The sequence below is a fragment of the Dermacentor silvarum genome, chromosome 7, assembly GCF_013339745.2.
Source record: "Dermacentor silvarum isolate Dsil-2018 chromosome 7, BIME_Dsil_1.4, whole genome shotgun sequence".
NCBI classification, from domain to species: Eukaryota; Metazoa; Arthropoda; class Arachnida; order Ixodida; family Ixodidae; genus Dermacentor; species Dermacentor silvarum.
In genome coordinates, this window is record NC_051160.1 from 63,493,691 (window position 1) to 63,509,908 (window position 16,218).

General features: G+C 47.0%; 1 protein-coding gene across 2 annotated transcripts in view; it reads right to left on the minus strand.

Annotated features, from left to right (window-relative positions):
• LOC119458122 (galectin-4) overlaps nt 1-16,218 on the minus strand; it is a 79,283-nt gene that overhangs the window by 15,197 nt on the left and 47,868 nt on the right. For both annotated transcript variants that reach the window (XM_037719944.2, XM_037719945.2), the window contains 2 exons: nt 14,401-14,529; nt 7,856-7,944 (listed from right to left, as the gene is read on the minus strand). In XM_037719944.2, coding sequence (XP_037575872.1) covers nt 7,856-7,944; nt 14,401-14,529 — 218 coding nt within the window. The remainder of the gene's footprint in view (nt 1-7,855; nt 7,945-14,400; nt 14,530-16,218) is intronic.

Below are 16,218 nucleotides of genomic sequence, written 5' to 3' on the forward strand. Positions count from 1 at the left end.
GGAAGGAAATTCAGCTCCTCTAGCCTGCCATCTAGACGAAACAGTACCATTCGTTCCATCAGCTTCATAACATTAGACGTTAGCGATATTGGCCGGTAAGATTTTAGGTGTTTTGCAGGGCGGCCGGGCTTTAAGACTGGTATCACCACCGATGATTTCCAATCATTGGGGATCAGAGACGTTCGCCACACTTCGTTATATGCGTCCAAGACATCTTGATGAAAGGCCTCATCGATGTTTCGTAACGCCTGGTACGTAACACCGTCTTCACCAGGGGCAGTGCGACGTTTGGAGAGGCTGAGCGCGTGATGCGCGTGATGATGCTCCTCGAGAGTAAAGTCTGCTTCATCCATCTGGCAGGCTGGACCATAGCAGAACGTTGTGATGTTCTGACTTGTCAGAGGATTAAGATCATTGTTTGCGTTGTCACTTGACATAGGAGAAACGAAAAGGTCGGCAAATGCGTCCGCAAGAATTTTCGGAGTCCGGCCAGTCGTTATGCACAAAGCAGCAGTTGGATTCTTGCAGATATCAGGAATGCGGAGAGCCTTCAGTATTCGCCAAACACTTCCAAAACCATTTGCCGTATGCAGCGAACTACACAGTGCTGCCCAGCTCTTTCGACGAAGTTGTTTTGTGTGCCACCGTATGGCTGCGTCTAGGCGGTTATATACCGTCCAATCGGAGCTTCTTTTAGAGCGCTGCGCTCTCCTGTAAGCGCGGCGTCGACAGGCGCGTAGCCTCAAGAGCTTTAAATCAGGATTCGGTTTATCTATTCCCCGCCGTCTTCTTTCGGTAGCTTGTTGAAGACATTCACTCACCAGTTTAAACAACTTGTCGTGTGATGGGACCTCTGAAATCAGCTGACGGAACTTGCTCCAGTTTGTCACTGTGTAGGCGGCAGTCTGGCGGCTAGGAGTATGTTCTGGAATCAACCAAATTGGTAGGTGATCTGAGCCCCATGGGTCAGATTCACATGACCAGACCAGATACACATCTCTTGTTGATATCGCAAGGTCGATGGTGGACTGTACCTTCCCTCTACCCACAAATGTAGGTGAGCCGTCATTAAGTGTTTGTAGATCATGTTGAACAATAAGCTCGTTGATCTCTATCGCACGCTGGTCTTGTGGACGAGAACACCAGCGAGGATGGTGAGCATTGAAGTCTCCGCACAGCACAAATGATGGGCCACACCGAGAGACCAAGAATTCCAATAAGGTGATGTCTGAAGATCGTGTCGGTCGATAATATATGCTTGCCACAGTCGTCGGGGTATCTCTGAGACTCACAGTAACAGCTGTACATTTAAATTCGGCATCGCAGATATCGTTTGTGTCAATAACTGCGAAATGTAGGTCAGCTCGGACGTATAACGATGCTTTTGAAGTATTTCGCGGATGCGTGGCATCCGTGCACTGGAAGGACCCGCATGCCGGCGCTGTGCATCGAGCGTTACTGTGGATGCCTACGTAACCCGGAAGTCTAAATTCTTCTTTTCTTACATTGGTTTCTTGAAGCGCTATAACATCTGGTGGGGTGTTCATTGCGAGGAGCCGAAGGACTAGATCGGCATGCCGCGGTCGTAAGGACCTGACATTCCATTGCAGCACAGAGGGATGGGGCTTTCCACGAGCATTCATGTTATTTCTAGTGAAGGCCGTCGACCACAGGAACAAGAGCCTCCAGAAGTTGCTCTGCGGCTAATGCTGCTGGTGTCTGAAGACCGGCAATCAGAGATCTAACGACGTTGACAAGCATCTTAAGCAGATTGATAAGTTTTTCGTCATCGTTGACCGAGGCTGCTGTAGGCACCCTATTTACAGAGTGTTCTACTGTAGACGACGCCTTAGATGGTGCACGATATGAGAACCGACGGGAAGCCGTCGGCGTTATTTCAGCGTCCAATGAAATCCTAAACAAAGTTAGCTCGCCGTTTAGTGTACCTTCTGCTCAATCCAGTGAAAAAACACGCAACAGCTCAGCAGGAAAGCTAGTGTGCTTACAGTACGCGTACGCGAAACGTTCGTGTCAGCAGCGGAATAAGGCACAACGCTCGCCTGGCTCCTCCACAGAGCCGACTGAGCGTACACCTTTGGCGGCGCGACCGCTCCGATTCGTCGTTTTTGCAGCCAAACGCACTGCGCGATTCTGAAGACCCTTTAAACCTCCGCGAGGCGCATGCGCCGTCTAAAGCGGGGCAACACGACCACGCCGACGGTACGAACGCACCTCATAAGCATCCGTGTATAATTGCTGTCGATGTAATTAGGTAAGTCTCGCTTTAGGAACAACCACTAGCATCACAGACCAAAGACGGCAAACAATGCGCAGAGGCGTACAAACGCTACGCTAGACAGGCACGCAACGACGACGCAACCAGAGAGAGACGCAGAAGCCTTATTTCACCTAAACGTATAAGAAGACATGACGTTTTAGAAGGCGCCCGCTCAGTTTCACATTTTGGCCAGAAGTAGCTATATATTAACACCGGTGGGTTCAGAAAAAGTTAATTCCAACAAAAGACTATACGACCACTGAGTCACAATGACGTCACAATACCAACAACCAACCAAAAGAACGGCTCCGCCAAATAACGACGCGGCAGTTTTGCTACCAAGACGTCATCTGACATGACCACCGCTCGTGTTGCACCCACCGACACCAAATTTCGCACAATAAGATATATTCGGAGTTGGCACGATAACACGCAGAAATGGAAGCGATAAGTAGTTCGCTTAGAGCGTCTGTCTTAATACCTGATACACCTAACAAATCAATAATAGCGACAAGATGGCGCTTTATGCTCGAAAATACTTGTTCTCTGTGTAGTGAATGAACACGGAGACAGAAAAAAATGTTGTCGCAGTTTCACCTCAAAGGCGAAGCATCAATTGCGATAGCAAATTTGTAGAGAGCTATACGGACTAATGATAGTAGCTTTATCAGCTGTATAAACTTGGACATGCAGCAGCACCGACAACACGCAGAACTGTTGTCGACGCCGTCAGCATTATGCCCGCGTTCGCAGAAAACGCGTGCGGCGTTGGTGACTGTTGCCGGAGCCTCTGGGGGCGGCTCGGAGGTTTTCGACGACATCAGAACGGGACAGTCGGCGAGCAGCGTCGGAATTCTTTACCACCTTCTCTCCTCACAACGTTTTATTGCGATAGCAATTATATGGACACTCAAAAGCAGATTTCTGCCGTCGGCGTCGCCGTCGCCGTCGCCGTGAGGTTCCATATGACGTCATTTGGAGAAGAAATCGTCGCCGATGATGATAAGTGGTTCTTGAGGGAAAAGGAAAAGGTCGCCGCGCGCCGAACGCTGTATGTGCGAGTGAAAAGGCGCGAGGGGCGCGTCTTTCACGGGGAGTGAACTTTTTACAAAAACAGGCACTTGGTGCCGCAGCTAAACGTCGTCTGCCTCCCCCCCCCCTCCCCCTCCCACGGCCTTTCGCGCGTCGGAAGAAGGCGCGTTCGCTCTACATATATGGTGATTGTAAAGGAGGAAAGAGACGCCTACTTCTGCAGCCCTTAAGGGAGCACGGCGCAGAACGCGCGTTTGTTCTCCGCCGTGGGTTCACTCCCCGTGAAAGCGCGCGTCCCTCGGGCCCTTTCACTCGCACATACAGCGTTCGGCGCGCAGGCGACGATTTCATCTCCATTGACGTCATACGGAACCTCACGGCGATGGCGACGGTGACGCCGACGGCAGAAATCTGCTTTGGAGTGTCCATATAATTGCTATCGCAATAAAATGTCGCAGTTTTACCCGAAAGGCGAAGCATCAATTGCGATAACAACTTAGAAGAGAGCTACGCAGTAAGGATAGTAGTTTTATCAGCTGTATAAACTTAGACATGCAGCAGCACCAGCAACGCGCAGAACTGTTGACGCCGTCGCCGTTTTGCCCGCGTTCGCACCGAACGCGCGCGGCGTTGGTGACTGTTGCCAGGGCCTCTATGGCGGCTCGGAGGTTTTCGACGAGATCAGAACAGGAAACTCGTCGAGCAACGTCGGAAGTCTTTACCGCCTTCTCGCGTCGCAACGTTTTTATATAAAAAAGTTGTCGCAGTTTCACCTGAAAGGCGTAGCATCACTTGCGACAGCAAATTTGTAGAGAGCTATACGGAGTAATGATAGTAGCTTTATCAGGTGTATACCCTTGGACATGCAGCAGCACCGGCAACACGCAGAACTGTTGTCGACGCCATCGGCGTTTTGCCCGCGTTCGCACAAAATGCGTACGGCGTTGGTGACTGTTGCCGGAGCCTCTGATAAATATAAATAGGCACTTGATGCCGCAGCTAAATGGCGCCTCCCTTCCCTCCCCCTTCCCCCCCTCCCCGCCACGGCCTTTCGCGCGTCGGAAGAAGGCGCGTTTGTTCTACATATATGGTGATTGTAAAGGAGGAAAGAGATGCCTACTTCTGCAGCCCTTAAGGGAGCACGGCGCAGAACGCGCGTTTTTTCTTCGCCGTGCGTTCACTCCCCGTGAAAGCGCGCGTCCCTCGCGCCCTTTCACTCGCACATACAGCGTTCGGCGCGCGGCGACGATTTCATCTCCACTGACGTCATACGGAACCTCACGGCAACGGCAACGGCGACGACGACGACGACGGCGACGACGACGGCGACGACGACGGCGACGGCAGAAATCTGCTTTGGAGTGTCCATATAATTGCTATCGCAATAATACGCATTTGGTGACGCAGCTAAACGTCGCCTCCCCTCCCTCTCTCCCTCCCTCCCTCCCGTCCCCCCACGACCTTTCGCGCGACGGAAGAAGTCGCGTTTGCTCTCTATATATGGTGATTGTAAAGGAGGAAAGAGACGCCTAATTCTGCAGCCCTTCAGGGAGCACGGCGCAGAACGCGCGTTTGTTCTCCGCCGTGCGTTCACTCTCCGTGAAAGCGCGCGCGTCCCTCGCGCCCTTTCACTCGCACATACAGCGTCCGGCGCGCGGTGACGATTTCATCGCCATTGACGTCACACGGAACCTCATGGCGACGGCAACGCCGACGGCAGAAATTCTCTTTGAGTGTCCATATAATTGATATCGCAATAAAATTCACCGCCCATGCACTCCTCACAGATGGTAAACCAGCGAAGCTGAAATATCACGCCCCGTTATGAGCCACACGTGAATTCTTTCTTTCCTTCTTCAGTTTCTTTCTTTCTTGCCTTCTTCTTTCTTTCTTTCTTTCTTTCTTTCTTTCTTGTCCCTGGCTCATACCCGCATATCCAATGTTTATTTCCGCCGGAAGATTCCTGTGGTTGGACCGCGATTGTTTCAGCCTAGGCATATACAGGTTCGCTGTAAAATATTTTGTGCTCGAGAAAATAAATTATCCGGATCCCATGTGCACGCACTCTGCTGATCGCCTCACTGGAAGCTCCTGCAAGGCTGTCATCGCACTCTCAATACCGAGACGCTATTGGTTTGCAGTGGACCAATCGCAAGTAGGGGTGTACTGAGAAGTACGAAACGTAACGCCTGACGTTTCACGCCTCTACAAGCATGTATTTATATTTGCGTGTATTTGCAAAACCGCGCGACTGGCCCCTCGAGGCAATTTTGCGTGTATTGACGGGCTTCTTTCACGCTCGGAAAAACACTTTTATGTAGCACGTATTGAGCAACAGAAAGCCGTATCGGCAGTTTTTCATGTTGCTCTACAATTTTCTCATTGACACATTTCATCTAATTATCCTATTTCATAAGTTGAATAATTAATTAAGGCTAAATATGTAATTAGGCGGGATGCAAAAAATAATCTGAGTATCTCCAAGCGACGGCAAACAACGTTACCTTGATTCTGCCGAGCTACGTGGCATTTGTATATTTTTAAATCTTGGTGCATGGTAGTTGGAACACCCTGTATGCCCTATGTGTTGTGCACTATTCGGCGAAGACAGCAGCAGCCACCAGCAATGTCCAGGAGAGTTTGGAAAGACAGGTTCGACTTTAAAAAAAAGGGGGCAATGCACTCGAAGCCTGTCGTGCCAGTCATTGCCTCGTCTAAAACATAGGGCTCGCTCTATCACAACACGTCATGCCTAAGATAACGTCGCCTTCAGCCTTGAGCCTCGACACCCACACGAGTATTCGCTTACGCTCTTCTCCATATCCCCGATCTCCGAGTGGCGCATGTCACGCGACTGCGCCTTCGTAACATTTCAGCGCATAAATAGCCGAATTAAGAACGCGCGTCATCGCGGAGGGCGTCTTCGAGCCCCGTCTTGAACTTTCGACGATGACGTCGATGTCTATATAAACTTGCTGCGCTATAGTTGCATGTTTACTCGCATTACGCACCCCTTTACGTCAAGCGAGCATGGAAAGGTCAACAGCCTTTTCGGCGTATAGCGGGAGTTACGAATTTCTTTTCCTCTATATTTGGTTGACATTTCAAACTTTCACGGCCAAGAACCTTTTCCTCCATTTGCGAGAGAAGTGCCCTTCTTCAAGCCGCGTAGGTCTTCGATATTAAACCGTCAACACAATACCCCGAGCCACTAATTAAAAATGTTCTGTTTTCGCCGTCTTCATGTCAATGTGGCGAGCGAAAGCTCAGAGGGTGTGTAGAAACAGGAAGTCCTTCCCCTTAGTGTAATCTAAGTTCGCTGAGGCGTTTTATTAGCAGCGCAAAGTTTGGGAGGGGTTCTTTCATACTGTTGGTTTCTGATCTCGGCTATATTGCTTCGCACGCTGCGAGCTTTAATCACGAAAACTGCCGGTGCGAGTTGGGACAAGATGGCACACCGCGTCGGGCTACATTGACCAGCCAGCGCGTCTTCTTCGCGTTCTCATCAAACGAGAAAAAAAAATAGCAACACGTTCCGACCGCGCATGGGTATGGTGCGGTGTTTTTTTAGAGACATGTGGTAAGGACGAAATTTCACTTATCGAAACTGAGAAAAACGTTTCTCCCGGTAGTTTCGATGGACATATTTCGGCGGTGCTTAGCGTAAATGTTGCAGGTCATTGGTCAAAGTAGAAATCCAGTGAACGGTTGCGTGCCGGCTAATTGATTCTTCATCGTGGATGCGATGTTGCTCTGTGCAGTTCTGACAAGACACACGCGAATAGAATATACGATCACGGCCACAAGATGATCACACAGCAACACACGCGCACACAACTCACAAACGCAACGCGCGCACACACGTCTTCTCTAATTTTTCGCTTGTTCTTTGTGGTGAATAAAACATTTGTTAGCTCGCGCATGATCGCGTGCATGCGTTCGCGTTTTCTTCGTGCGTTTCTTGTCACAACTATGCAGAGTAACTTTGTATCCGTGATCACAGTACGCTGAGAACGAGTTCCTGGATTGCTTATGGTTTACGTTCACATGGCGTAAAGGCACAATAACGCTTATATGAACTCCCACCGACGAATTCATAAGTAACGTGAAGGCAATTGAGCTAAATTCGCAAGCGAGCTTATCTACACATCCCGCCTGGCCAAACCAAGATGGTGGATCTCAGTCTGGAATGATACGTAAGCGCTCAGCGTGCCGCCATGTCTGCCGCTCCTGCAAGCTTTAAAAAGCGCATTTATCAGCTTCGAACTGTGGTATAAGTCGGCCATATTGGTTAGCACAAATCATATACGTGAAAAAGCCAGCTTTCAGGAACTTCCCATTTAGTCATTTGACATGTGTTGTGATTATTTAAAATTTTCTCAATAACGTGGACGGACGTAAGAGGTCGTGTGCACGAGCTAGGCATATTTAGTATATAGTGCGTTTACCGAAAGAGTAGGCCTAGTCAGGAGACAGATATAGTCTTGCCTCTGTTCGGGGGCATTTCTCGAAATATCCGAATAAAAAGTGAAACGAAGTACTCACTTCTCGGCCCACGGCGATACCTGCCCTCTAAGTGTGAAAACGTCTCCAACCTTAGCCGGTTCTGGTAGAGGGCAGCGTAAGCACTTTGGCTGAAAGTGAAGAAAAAAAAAGAAAAAAACACAGACCGTAAGGCCCTTGGTATCACGTGTATGCAGATTAATCAACGGAATGTGACAAACACTTCTGTTATAATAAGTTAGACTTTTCGTTGTGTCGAACTTTCGCAATCATGAAAATCTACGAGCACCGTCTTCTTCTTCGCGACCGTGAGCGTCTTCGTCTCAAGTTGGCTCGTTTCGGCTTTCGGCCGCCATCTGACGTTAAGGTTGCAGCGTGGATCTTGTTGTTTCAAAACATGGCTCACACCAAGCAGGACGGGTATTGGCCACACTAAAGGCGATGAAAAGTACACACAGCAGTGGCGTAGCTTTTACAAAACCCTTTGCTCTCCACGTCGAAATGAGCGACAGTGTTTATTGTCGCAACTGCGGCAGCGAGGAAAATATCGAACATGTTTTTGCCATCGGGTCCTCGCTTCAATGAACACAGGCGGCCGTTCGCGACCACGCTGGCCACTCTCGACAACCGGCCGCTTTCGGATAGGACAGTCCTCGAGTGCCGGCCTCTACGGTCGTCAAACCGGAAGTACGTCATGGCGTTACTGAACTTTCTACGTTCGAGCAGCCTGTTTGAGAAACTTTTATACTTCAGGCGTTCCCCACGCCCACCCTCCTTGTCCCCTTTACTTTCTTTCGCGCGTTAGAGTCACTTTACAGCCATTAGTTTGGCCTTCCTCTTCCTCCTTAGTCTGCCCCCAGGGTAGGGTAGCAAACCAGAAGCCTCTCTTCCGGTTAACCTTCTTGCCTTTCCCATGTCATTTCTCTATCTCTCCCTATGCTCACGGCAATGACAAATGAAAGAAACTGTCAAAAAGGAAACATTGGGTAACGTTAAGAAATAAAAAACTTACATCGCGAAAAAATTAATAATAATAAAGTTACATTTGCGAATTTTTGTTATCTCCTTCTTATAATGGCAGCAAAGTGCAAGTGTGAGCGCTCTTTTATTGCTGATGTAAGCATAAAATGACTTTGAACCAAAGCGTGACATTTCGGGCGTAAAAAAGACGTCCACTTGTGCATCGTTGTGTTTATTTAACCCATGTCCTTTCGTATTGATAAGCTTGACTAAGCGTGGATTAAATCAAAGATGGCTGTGTATTAACCGTGCATCACTGTATATGATGAAAGGAAAAAGGGCGACTTGGCCAGAGGCGGTAAGTGCGTTCAATGAAATTCCAGGATAATTACGCGTGATAGTGCAGGAAAAGCATATGTAAAGAAAGTAGCTTGCCTACCATTTACATAAATTTCAATCTTATACTTGCACGTACGACAAAAAGGGCTTTTTCTTTCCCACATTACTGAGAAAGGCTGCATATTTCGGCATTAATTATGATCCTGTCCCTTCTTGTTCACGCTATAGCGTAATTAAAAGCTTAGTAAGGCACGCAAACGTGTTCTTCGGTTTGGAACATTATGATAACTGTGATATTAACGACTTATGTGTATGCTCACGGGTTACCTGTTTTGAAGGAGACTTGCAGCTATGTCTCGTATGTCGGGTCAATGATCTCAGCATGATCTTCCCTATTCTGCTGTACGCTGAAACGTAAACGTTTCTGATACCTTGTGACTCGGTTACCTTTGTATTGTTTTGTATGATGTCTGAAAGTCTCCGCATATTTTTGAGGCAAGTATTTGCTTGGCCTTCAGTGTACGTTTACAGTTAGGCATTGAATTGTGATGTGGAACACCGAGCACTATTTTCAAAAATAATAATGAACAACAGATGAATAACAATAAAATAACAACAAACACTCCCCTGGTTTTTATACTCCCTCATTAGTCTCGAACAGATTAGGTATTGATTGTCGGGCTAATCGGTATTGCATTGCAACAAAAGGAAAAGGAACACTGGTGCAACAAAAAGACATCGACAAAGATAAAGCGCTTTTATCTGTGTCAGCTCTTCCTGTGTGCGTTGTCTTTTTGTTGCGCTAATTTTCCTCGCCAGATAAGATAGACACCGATGGTTTAATTCAAACTAATTCCATAACTAAATTGAGTTTTAAATGTCAGAACCTGGATCTGGCGATGAGGCACGCCATAGTGGGCGGGACTCCGAATTAATATCGGCCACCTGGGGTTTTGTAACATGTCACGCAACACACGGTACTCGATCGTGCATTTCGACCCCCATGGGAAAGTCGCCGCCACGGTTGGGGTCGAACCCGCGACCTCATGCTGGTCAGCGCCACGCCATAAACCACTGACCTATCGTGGCGGGTAAAGTGAAGATTTAAGAGCGTGTTAAAAAAAAATGAAAGGACTCAGAAGAAACCACACCAAGCAAACTTTTTTGCCGCACATGCCCTCTACTACTCGTGCTCCAAGTTACTCAGTTTCTTTTTTCCGAAACCAACAGAAGCAATGCTAACGCAATTAGTTGTGTGCGGAAAGCGCCGATCGCGGCCCCTCTAATGTGCCGCCTCCAATCTGAGTTCACCTGTCAGTAGCGCTGGACAGTGGCGCACCAGGGACACGGGGCGCGATTGCGAATGTCCTGCAGAATGCGGCAGCTCGGTTCGGGCTTCGGAGAGCCGGGGTCTCTCAGCAACGGCATCTTGAGCAAGTCGCGGGCCTCAACCATGTTTCGGTAGACGTCCTCGCCCCTAAAGGCACACAGCGGGGAGGAAGGAGGGAGGGTTCTACTATATCGTTGCGGGTTCATCGCCTTGCTTTGTTTCGCTGCTTTAGCTATATATATAGAGCTGGAAAGATGTCACCACAGCTGTGCCCACATGCAGAATTCACGCATTCTGTTGCAGTTTTAAAGGTTTTAAAGGACTACAGACTTTGGACATGCGGCTGTAGCCTGAACTGATGCTTGCGGTGCTACAATTGTGCTACTGTTCTGTGCAGTGATTGTATGCGGTGACAGTGACCTACTGCGATTGTGTACTCGTGCTCCGTTTCTTTCTCTATCTCCACTTTCCTGTCACTTTACCTCCCCTCTTCCCTCTCTCCCCAGCGTAGGGTAGCAAACCGGATCTTCCCCGCTGGTTAACATCTCCGCCTTTCCCCTTTCTTCTGTTTCTCTCTCTCTTCTCTCTCTACGCCCTCTGGTGTAGTCATTTCGTAAATGCCAGCGAGCAGGAAGTACCCACGCGCATTGATCGTGTCTAGCTGTGGGTATTGAGTCAGGGGGACACAGCAAGGACGGCAGTATGCAGCAAGAGGAACGAGCGTATGCTGGGTTTAGTAGCAGCTGAAGTAGACTCTTGGAAAAAAAAAACAAAGTTTGTAAAAAAGGTAGGAACGGGTGCAGGTGCTAACCGCCCATTACTGCAGCTCTTCACTAGCTGTTTGCTACATTCGATAACTCAGACTCTCTACGTGCAGCCTTTACTAAGCAGTTACAAAGTTTCACAGAGCAGTTAGTAAAAGTTAACTGCCTCGTTTCACCCGGGGTCCATTATGCTTTGATGGGATGTTGGCGATCAACTACAGTTTCTATCATTATGTTGGATTAATAGTTATGTACTGCGTCGTGGTAGTGCATAATGCAGGCTGTACGTAATACAAACATGGGTTCCTAACTTTGTCTGTTTGTAAAAATGCATCGATCCCCACCGGTGCAACCTGTGTTCCTAAAGATTATGGCTATATATATACTCATAAAGTCGTTCTTTAAACATGTCGCATGTAGTAGTCCGTTCGTTGTATTGTGCTATGCGTTGTTTCCCCATTGTCGTTTGTTCCTCTCTGTAGAGTACACGCAACTTAATGTTCCTTTCATGTATGACTCTTACGTGCCATTATTTGTCGATATCGCTACGCTGTGGCCTAGTTTATTTTGTTTATTCGTATTTAAGAACAGCGCAACCTAACTATCTATTCACAATAGAAGTGCCGCTTCTAAGCAAAACAGGCCCCACTAACCTGAGTATATAGCAAATGTCACTATACCGGTGCCCTTACTATCTGTGGCTCGCTAATTGATCGCATGCGCTAGACGTATACAGCACCTCCTTTGGGTAGTAAATGCAACTAACGCTGCCGTTACTAACTGCCCTTACTATAATTGTAGTTAGCTTGTTGACAAGCAGTTACTAGCGTTTAATTGGTAGCTGGCGTGACCTTTTAATGCGAATAGCATTCTTTGCCTATACTTCAACCGTTTTCATGCTATCTATCTATCTATCTATCTATCTATCTATCTATCTATCTATCTATCTATCTATCTATCTATCTATCTATCTATCTATCTATCTATCTATCTACCCTCTTACGCCGACCTAGAGGCCCAAGTTGCCTAATATAGCTTGGGCCACTAGGTATGTGTACGGGGTCGTGTCCGTTGCGTCATCGTGAGACGAGTTCTGTCTGTTTTTTGTTTTTTTTTTTTTTTTTTTTGAGGAATGTAAGCGACGCTTTGTCTACGGAAAGAGTTGGCATAAACCGGATTTCCCCACCATTGTAAGTATTTAAATACTGTTGTTTCGATGAGACGACATTGTGTGCGTTGTGCAGTACGATTGCATCGGGACAATCTACTGCTTTGAAAAGAGTGGCACATAATGGTCGGAAGCTGGTCCCTCTATATATAGTTCTAACTACGGCTTCGCCTCGTATCAACTTGCGTTTATGACGAAATTTAGCCATTCTGGTTACTAAACAATTGGCTAAAGGTGCGAAAAAAAAAAAACACTGCATTCAGAGACAGAAAGATGACTATGAGACAGACTATGCGCGACGCTTGTTCTATCAAGCCAAAATGTCCTCCACGTTTATTTCTGGGTGCAGTGATGTCTGGCAGGACAAAGGCAATGTGCAATTCGGTGGCTATTTCTGTGACCTAAATTGTTTATTTTAGCGTTTAGAACAGAGGAATGTTGCTACAGTTTTCTCTGTGATGTGTCGCTATAGCCTACTACAGATATAGCGCAAATGGAGTAGTGGTAAACGTGATGCTTCTAAACCTTCTATCTGGAATCTGGTTAAGTGTACCTTAATTACCTTGCCTTCAATAATACCTACCCCCCCCCCCCCCCCTTTTAAATACACACACGCTAACAAGCCCCCATTGCGCGCCTCTCAGCAACCGCTGCGGTAGCGCCGTGGCAATGGCATTGCGCTGCAGAACTCGAGGTCGCGGGATCGAATCCCGGCTGCGGCGGCCGCATTTCGATGGAGGCGAAATGCAAAAACGCTCGGGTGCTTAAACTTCTGTCCACGTTAAAGAGCTCTAGGCGGTCAAAATTAATCCGGATCCCCCCACTACGGCGTGCTTCATAATCACACTGTGACTTTACCACGTTAAATCTCCAGAACATTCTTCCTGTTTGCTTACCGCTAAGCCAGTAGTGGCTTAGCGGCAAGCAAAGCCGAAGGAGCTCAACGACGTGCTCCCGTCACAGTGATGGTATCACTGCTTGTTGCTAGGCTAGTTTGTTCGTTATTGTACTGTTGTGATATTACGCGAAGCAATATGAATAACAGAACATGAAACAGCGATGCTTTTTCCTGTGTCGTTCTTTATATGGCTTCGCGTCCTATTACACCAATGACACTGACTGAACTTAACGCAGCTGCAAGGTGTCACACGACATGCGACTATTTAGCGACATGCTTCGATAATCAATAGGCTAGGTAACTAATTTATCGTACAGTTCGCTGGTTGACTGCCTGCTCGCTTGCCCTACCGGTGGATCGGTCGCCTGACAGACCAGTTGACCGTACAAGTGAAGCGTTAATTGCGCGACTGGTTTAAGGAATGTTCGATCGATTCATTGAGCCCTGCCACCAGCCAATAAAGTGAAACTTTATTGGCTGGTGGCAGGGCTCCGCTACTCGCGCAGGGTTGATTGCTCGATGGATTGCTCGTTTTATTTTTTTATTCGTTGATCAAGCAGTCAATTGAGTGAACGACTCAATAACCCTGTAATGCCCAAACACAGTTTCACATCAAGTGAAATTGGAACAAATTCTAGTCTATTTCTGGGTATGAAGAGCCACAATTTTGCAAAGTAAAAGAGAACAACAACAATGAAACTTAATTCGAGCTAAGCTTAACTAGTATAGTAATTAATCAATCAGTAATTGGATGTAGAACTATTCAAAGCTGGAACTTCAGCTTATCAAGAACACAACTATAAGCTTTACGTTAAGGTTCCTGCGCTTAAATCGGCATTTTGGTGCATATCAGACTGAGCGTAATGTTTTTGACACGCTATGCATTATTAGGTAATTATTAGTTTAATAATTAGTTAATATTTAATTAATTATTGTTCACCAGTTAATACAGTTTAATTTTGCAAAACGTCATCGGGGCTGTAGGAAAGGCGTCGTAGTTGAGGGCTCCGAGTTAATTTTCGCCCCCTGTGGATACTTTTTGTTTTGTTTTGTTTTAACGTACACCCGGTGGCCTGGCTTGAAGGTAGCAAGTGTGGCAAAAATGGAATGTGACGTCAATGCACTCACCATCTCCGGAATAGGTATGTGGATAGAACGGAGGATGACGTCCCCGTGTATGCAGAGGTGAGTGATATCGGCAAGAGCCAGTCCTTGTCGATAATCGAACGTCGTGAAAGGAAGCCCATTAACCGCCAGCTGTTTCGCCAGGGAGGAAAGAGAAAGACGAGATGATATAACGTTAGTTGAGAACGTGGGGGGCAATGGTACAGTGCGCAAACTGAAATCGGGAAACATTGTAACGAACATTCTAAATGCGAGAAAAATACTCCGAACGCATTCAGCTTCTTTCCTGTGCTATAAGTGCATGCTCCGGCAATTATCTAGCCTAAACGCTTAACATAGATGTTTCAGGGTCACCAACGTCACTTTCTCTTCACAGTGCATGTTTCTATAACGTCGGGACTGTGACAAATAGATGAGAGGTTTGAGTTAGTTGTTTACGGAAGCCACATGCCTGGTACTGCCTGGTACTAAGGCAGTCTACAAGCAGCTTCACTCTTCAACAGGTGTTCTCTATGCTCTAAAGGCTTATTTGTATTCTCCCCACAGAAGTCGGGTGTGACTTCTAGAGCAGCAATCTGTCAATCCAGTCCCGATTTACTGCTCATCTCTCTCCAGTGTTCCTCTGTGGGATTTATTTGAATGAAACTGGAAGTGTGCGACAACTATTGTGGCGCCGGCTTCTCCGCAAACAATAAATTGTTTAACGATCAAAATATGATAACATGACATGAAATGAAGAACGCTAAGGCAACAGGGGCACATTTCGCAAACGTGCTTGCACAGAGTCAAGACACAAAATATTCTTTTGAAAAGTACAGCAATAGAACTGCACGCTCTGCAGCTTCTGCATTTTTACATTAGTCAATCCATCAATTCAATTGAATAACACAAAACAAAATTTAAAAAGAACATACAGATGAAGTACAAGGACAGGCTATGTATTAACGTATACGGACACAGTCACCTTGAAAAAAAAAAGAAGGGTATTTAAGGCTTTTAGATCAGATCACTGCAATGGCGCGCTGCTGCATGGCCTAAACAACTGTTGTGCCCTGAAGGAACGATCATCGAGGCTATTCATTGCTAACTTCAAAACGCATCCTTGCTGCTCAACCTTACGGCAGGTTATGAAAAGCTGTTCTGCGTTCTCGCGTGAGTTCCTTTAAGCGACAACGCGAACACATAGAAGAAAAAAATAACGTGGGGAAGTAAAGAAACTTGGGAGACGCTTAAGCTTCGCCTTTAAGAGTAGAATGCGATATCATTAAATTGTTCCTGACTGCTTCTCAAGCTTCCCGGCAACTGCAGCTGATGCAACCGCAATCTGCACCGGGAAACGCTTGCGGCGCACACTATGCACGACGGCGAGCTTTCTGCGTCTTTCTTTTTTTTATTTCCCCGCACGGCCAGCGCCTCCGCGGCAGTGTTGCCAGGTTGGACGAGGCGGCGTAGCCCAAAGTTAGAGACATTATAGCCCAAATGTAGCCAAACACAAAAAAGAGCATAATATTTCGTAGCCAAATGTAGCCATTTTTATTTGCAGTTGTATTTGTATATAAATTTTCACATTGAACTTCAGGAGTACTTTTTTGCACAACCCGTTGCAACCAAATTTCCTTGCCGCCATGACGGTCGACATCACGCTTGAACACAGAACACTTTTTGGTTGCCCCCGAAAGCTCTCAAGTTCCAGCGAATCGCTGCAGAGGGCGAAATCATAGTTCTTTTATTTTATGACATATAGAACTGAATTATTATTAGTTATATATAGTAATAATAACTACGAACTCTGCTTTTTAGCTCACGTGAACGCAAAATAAT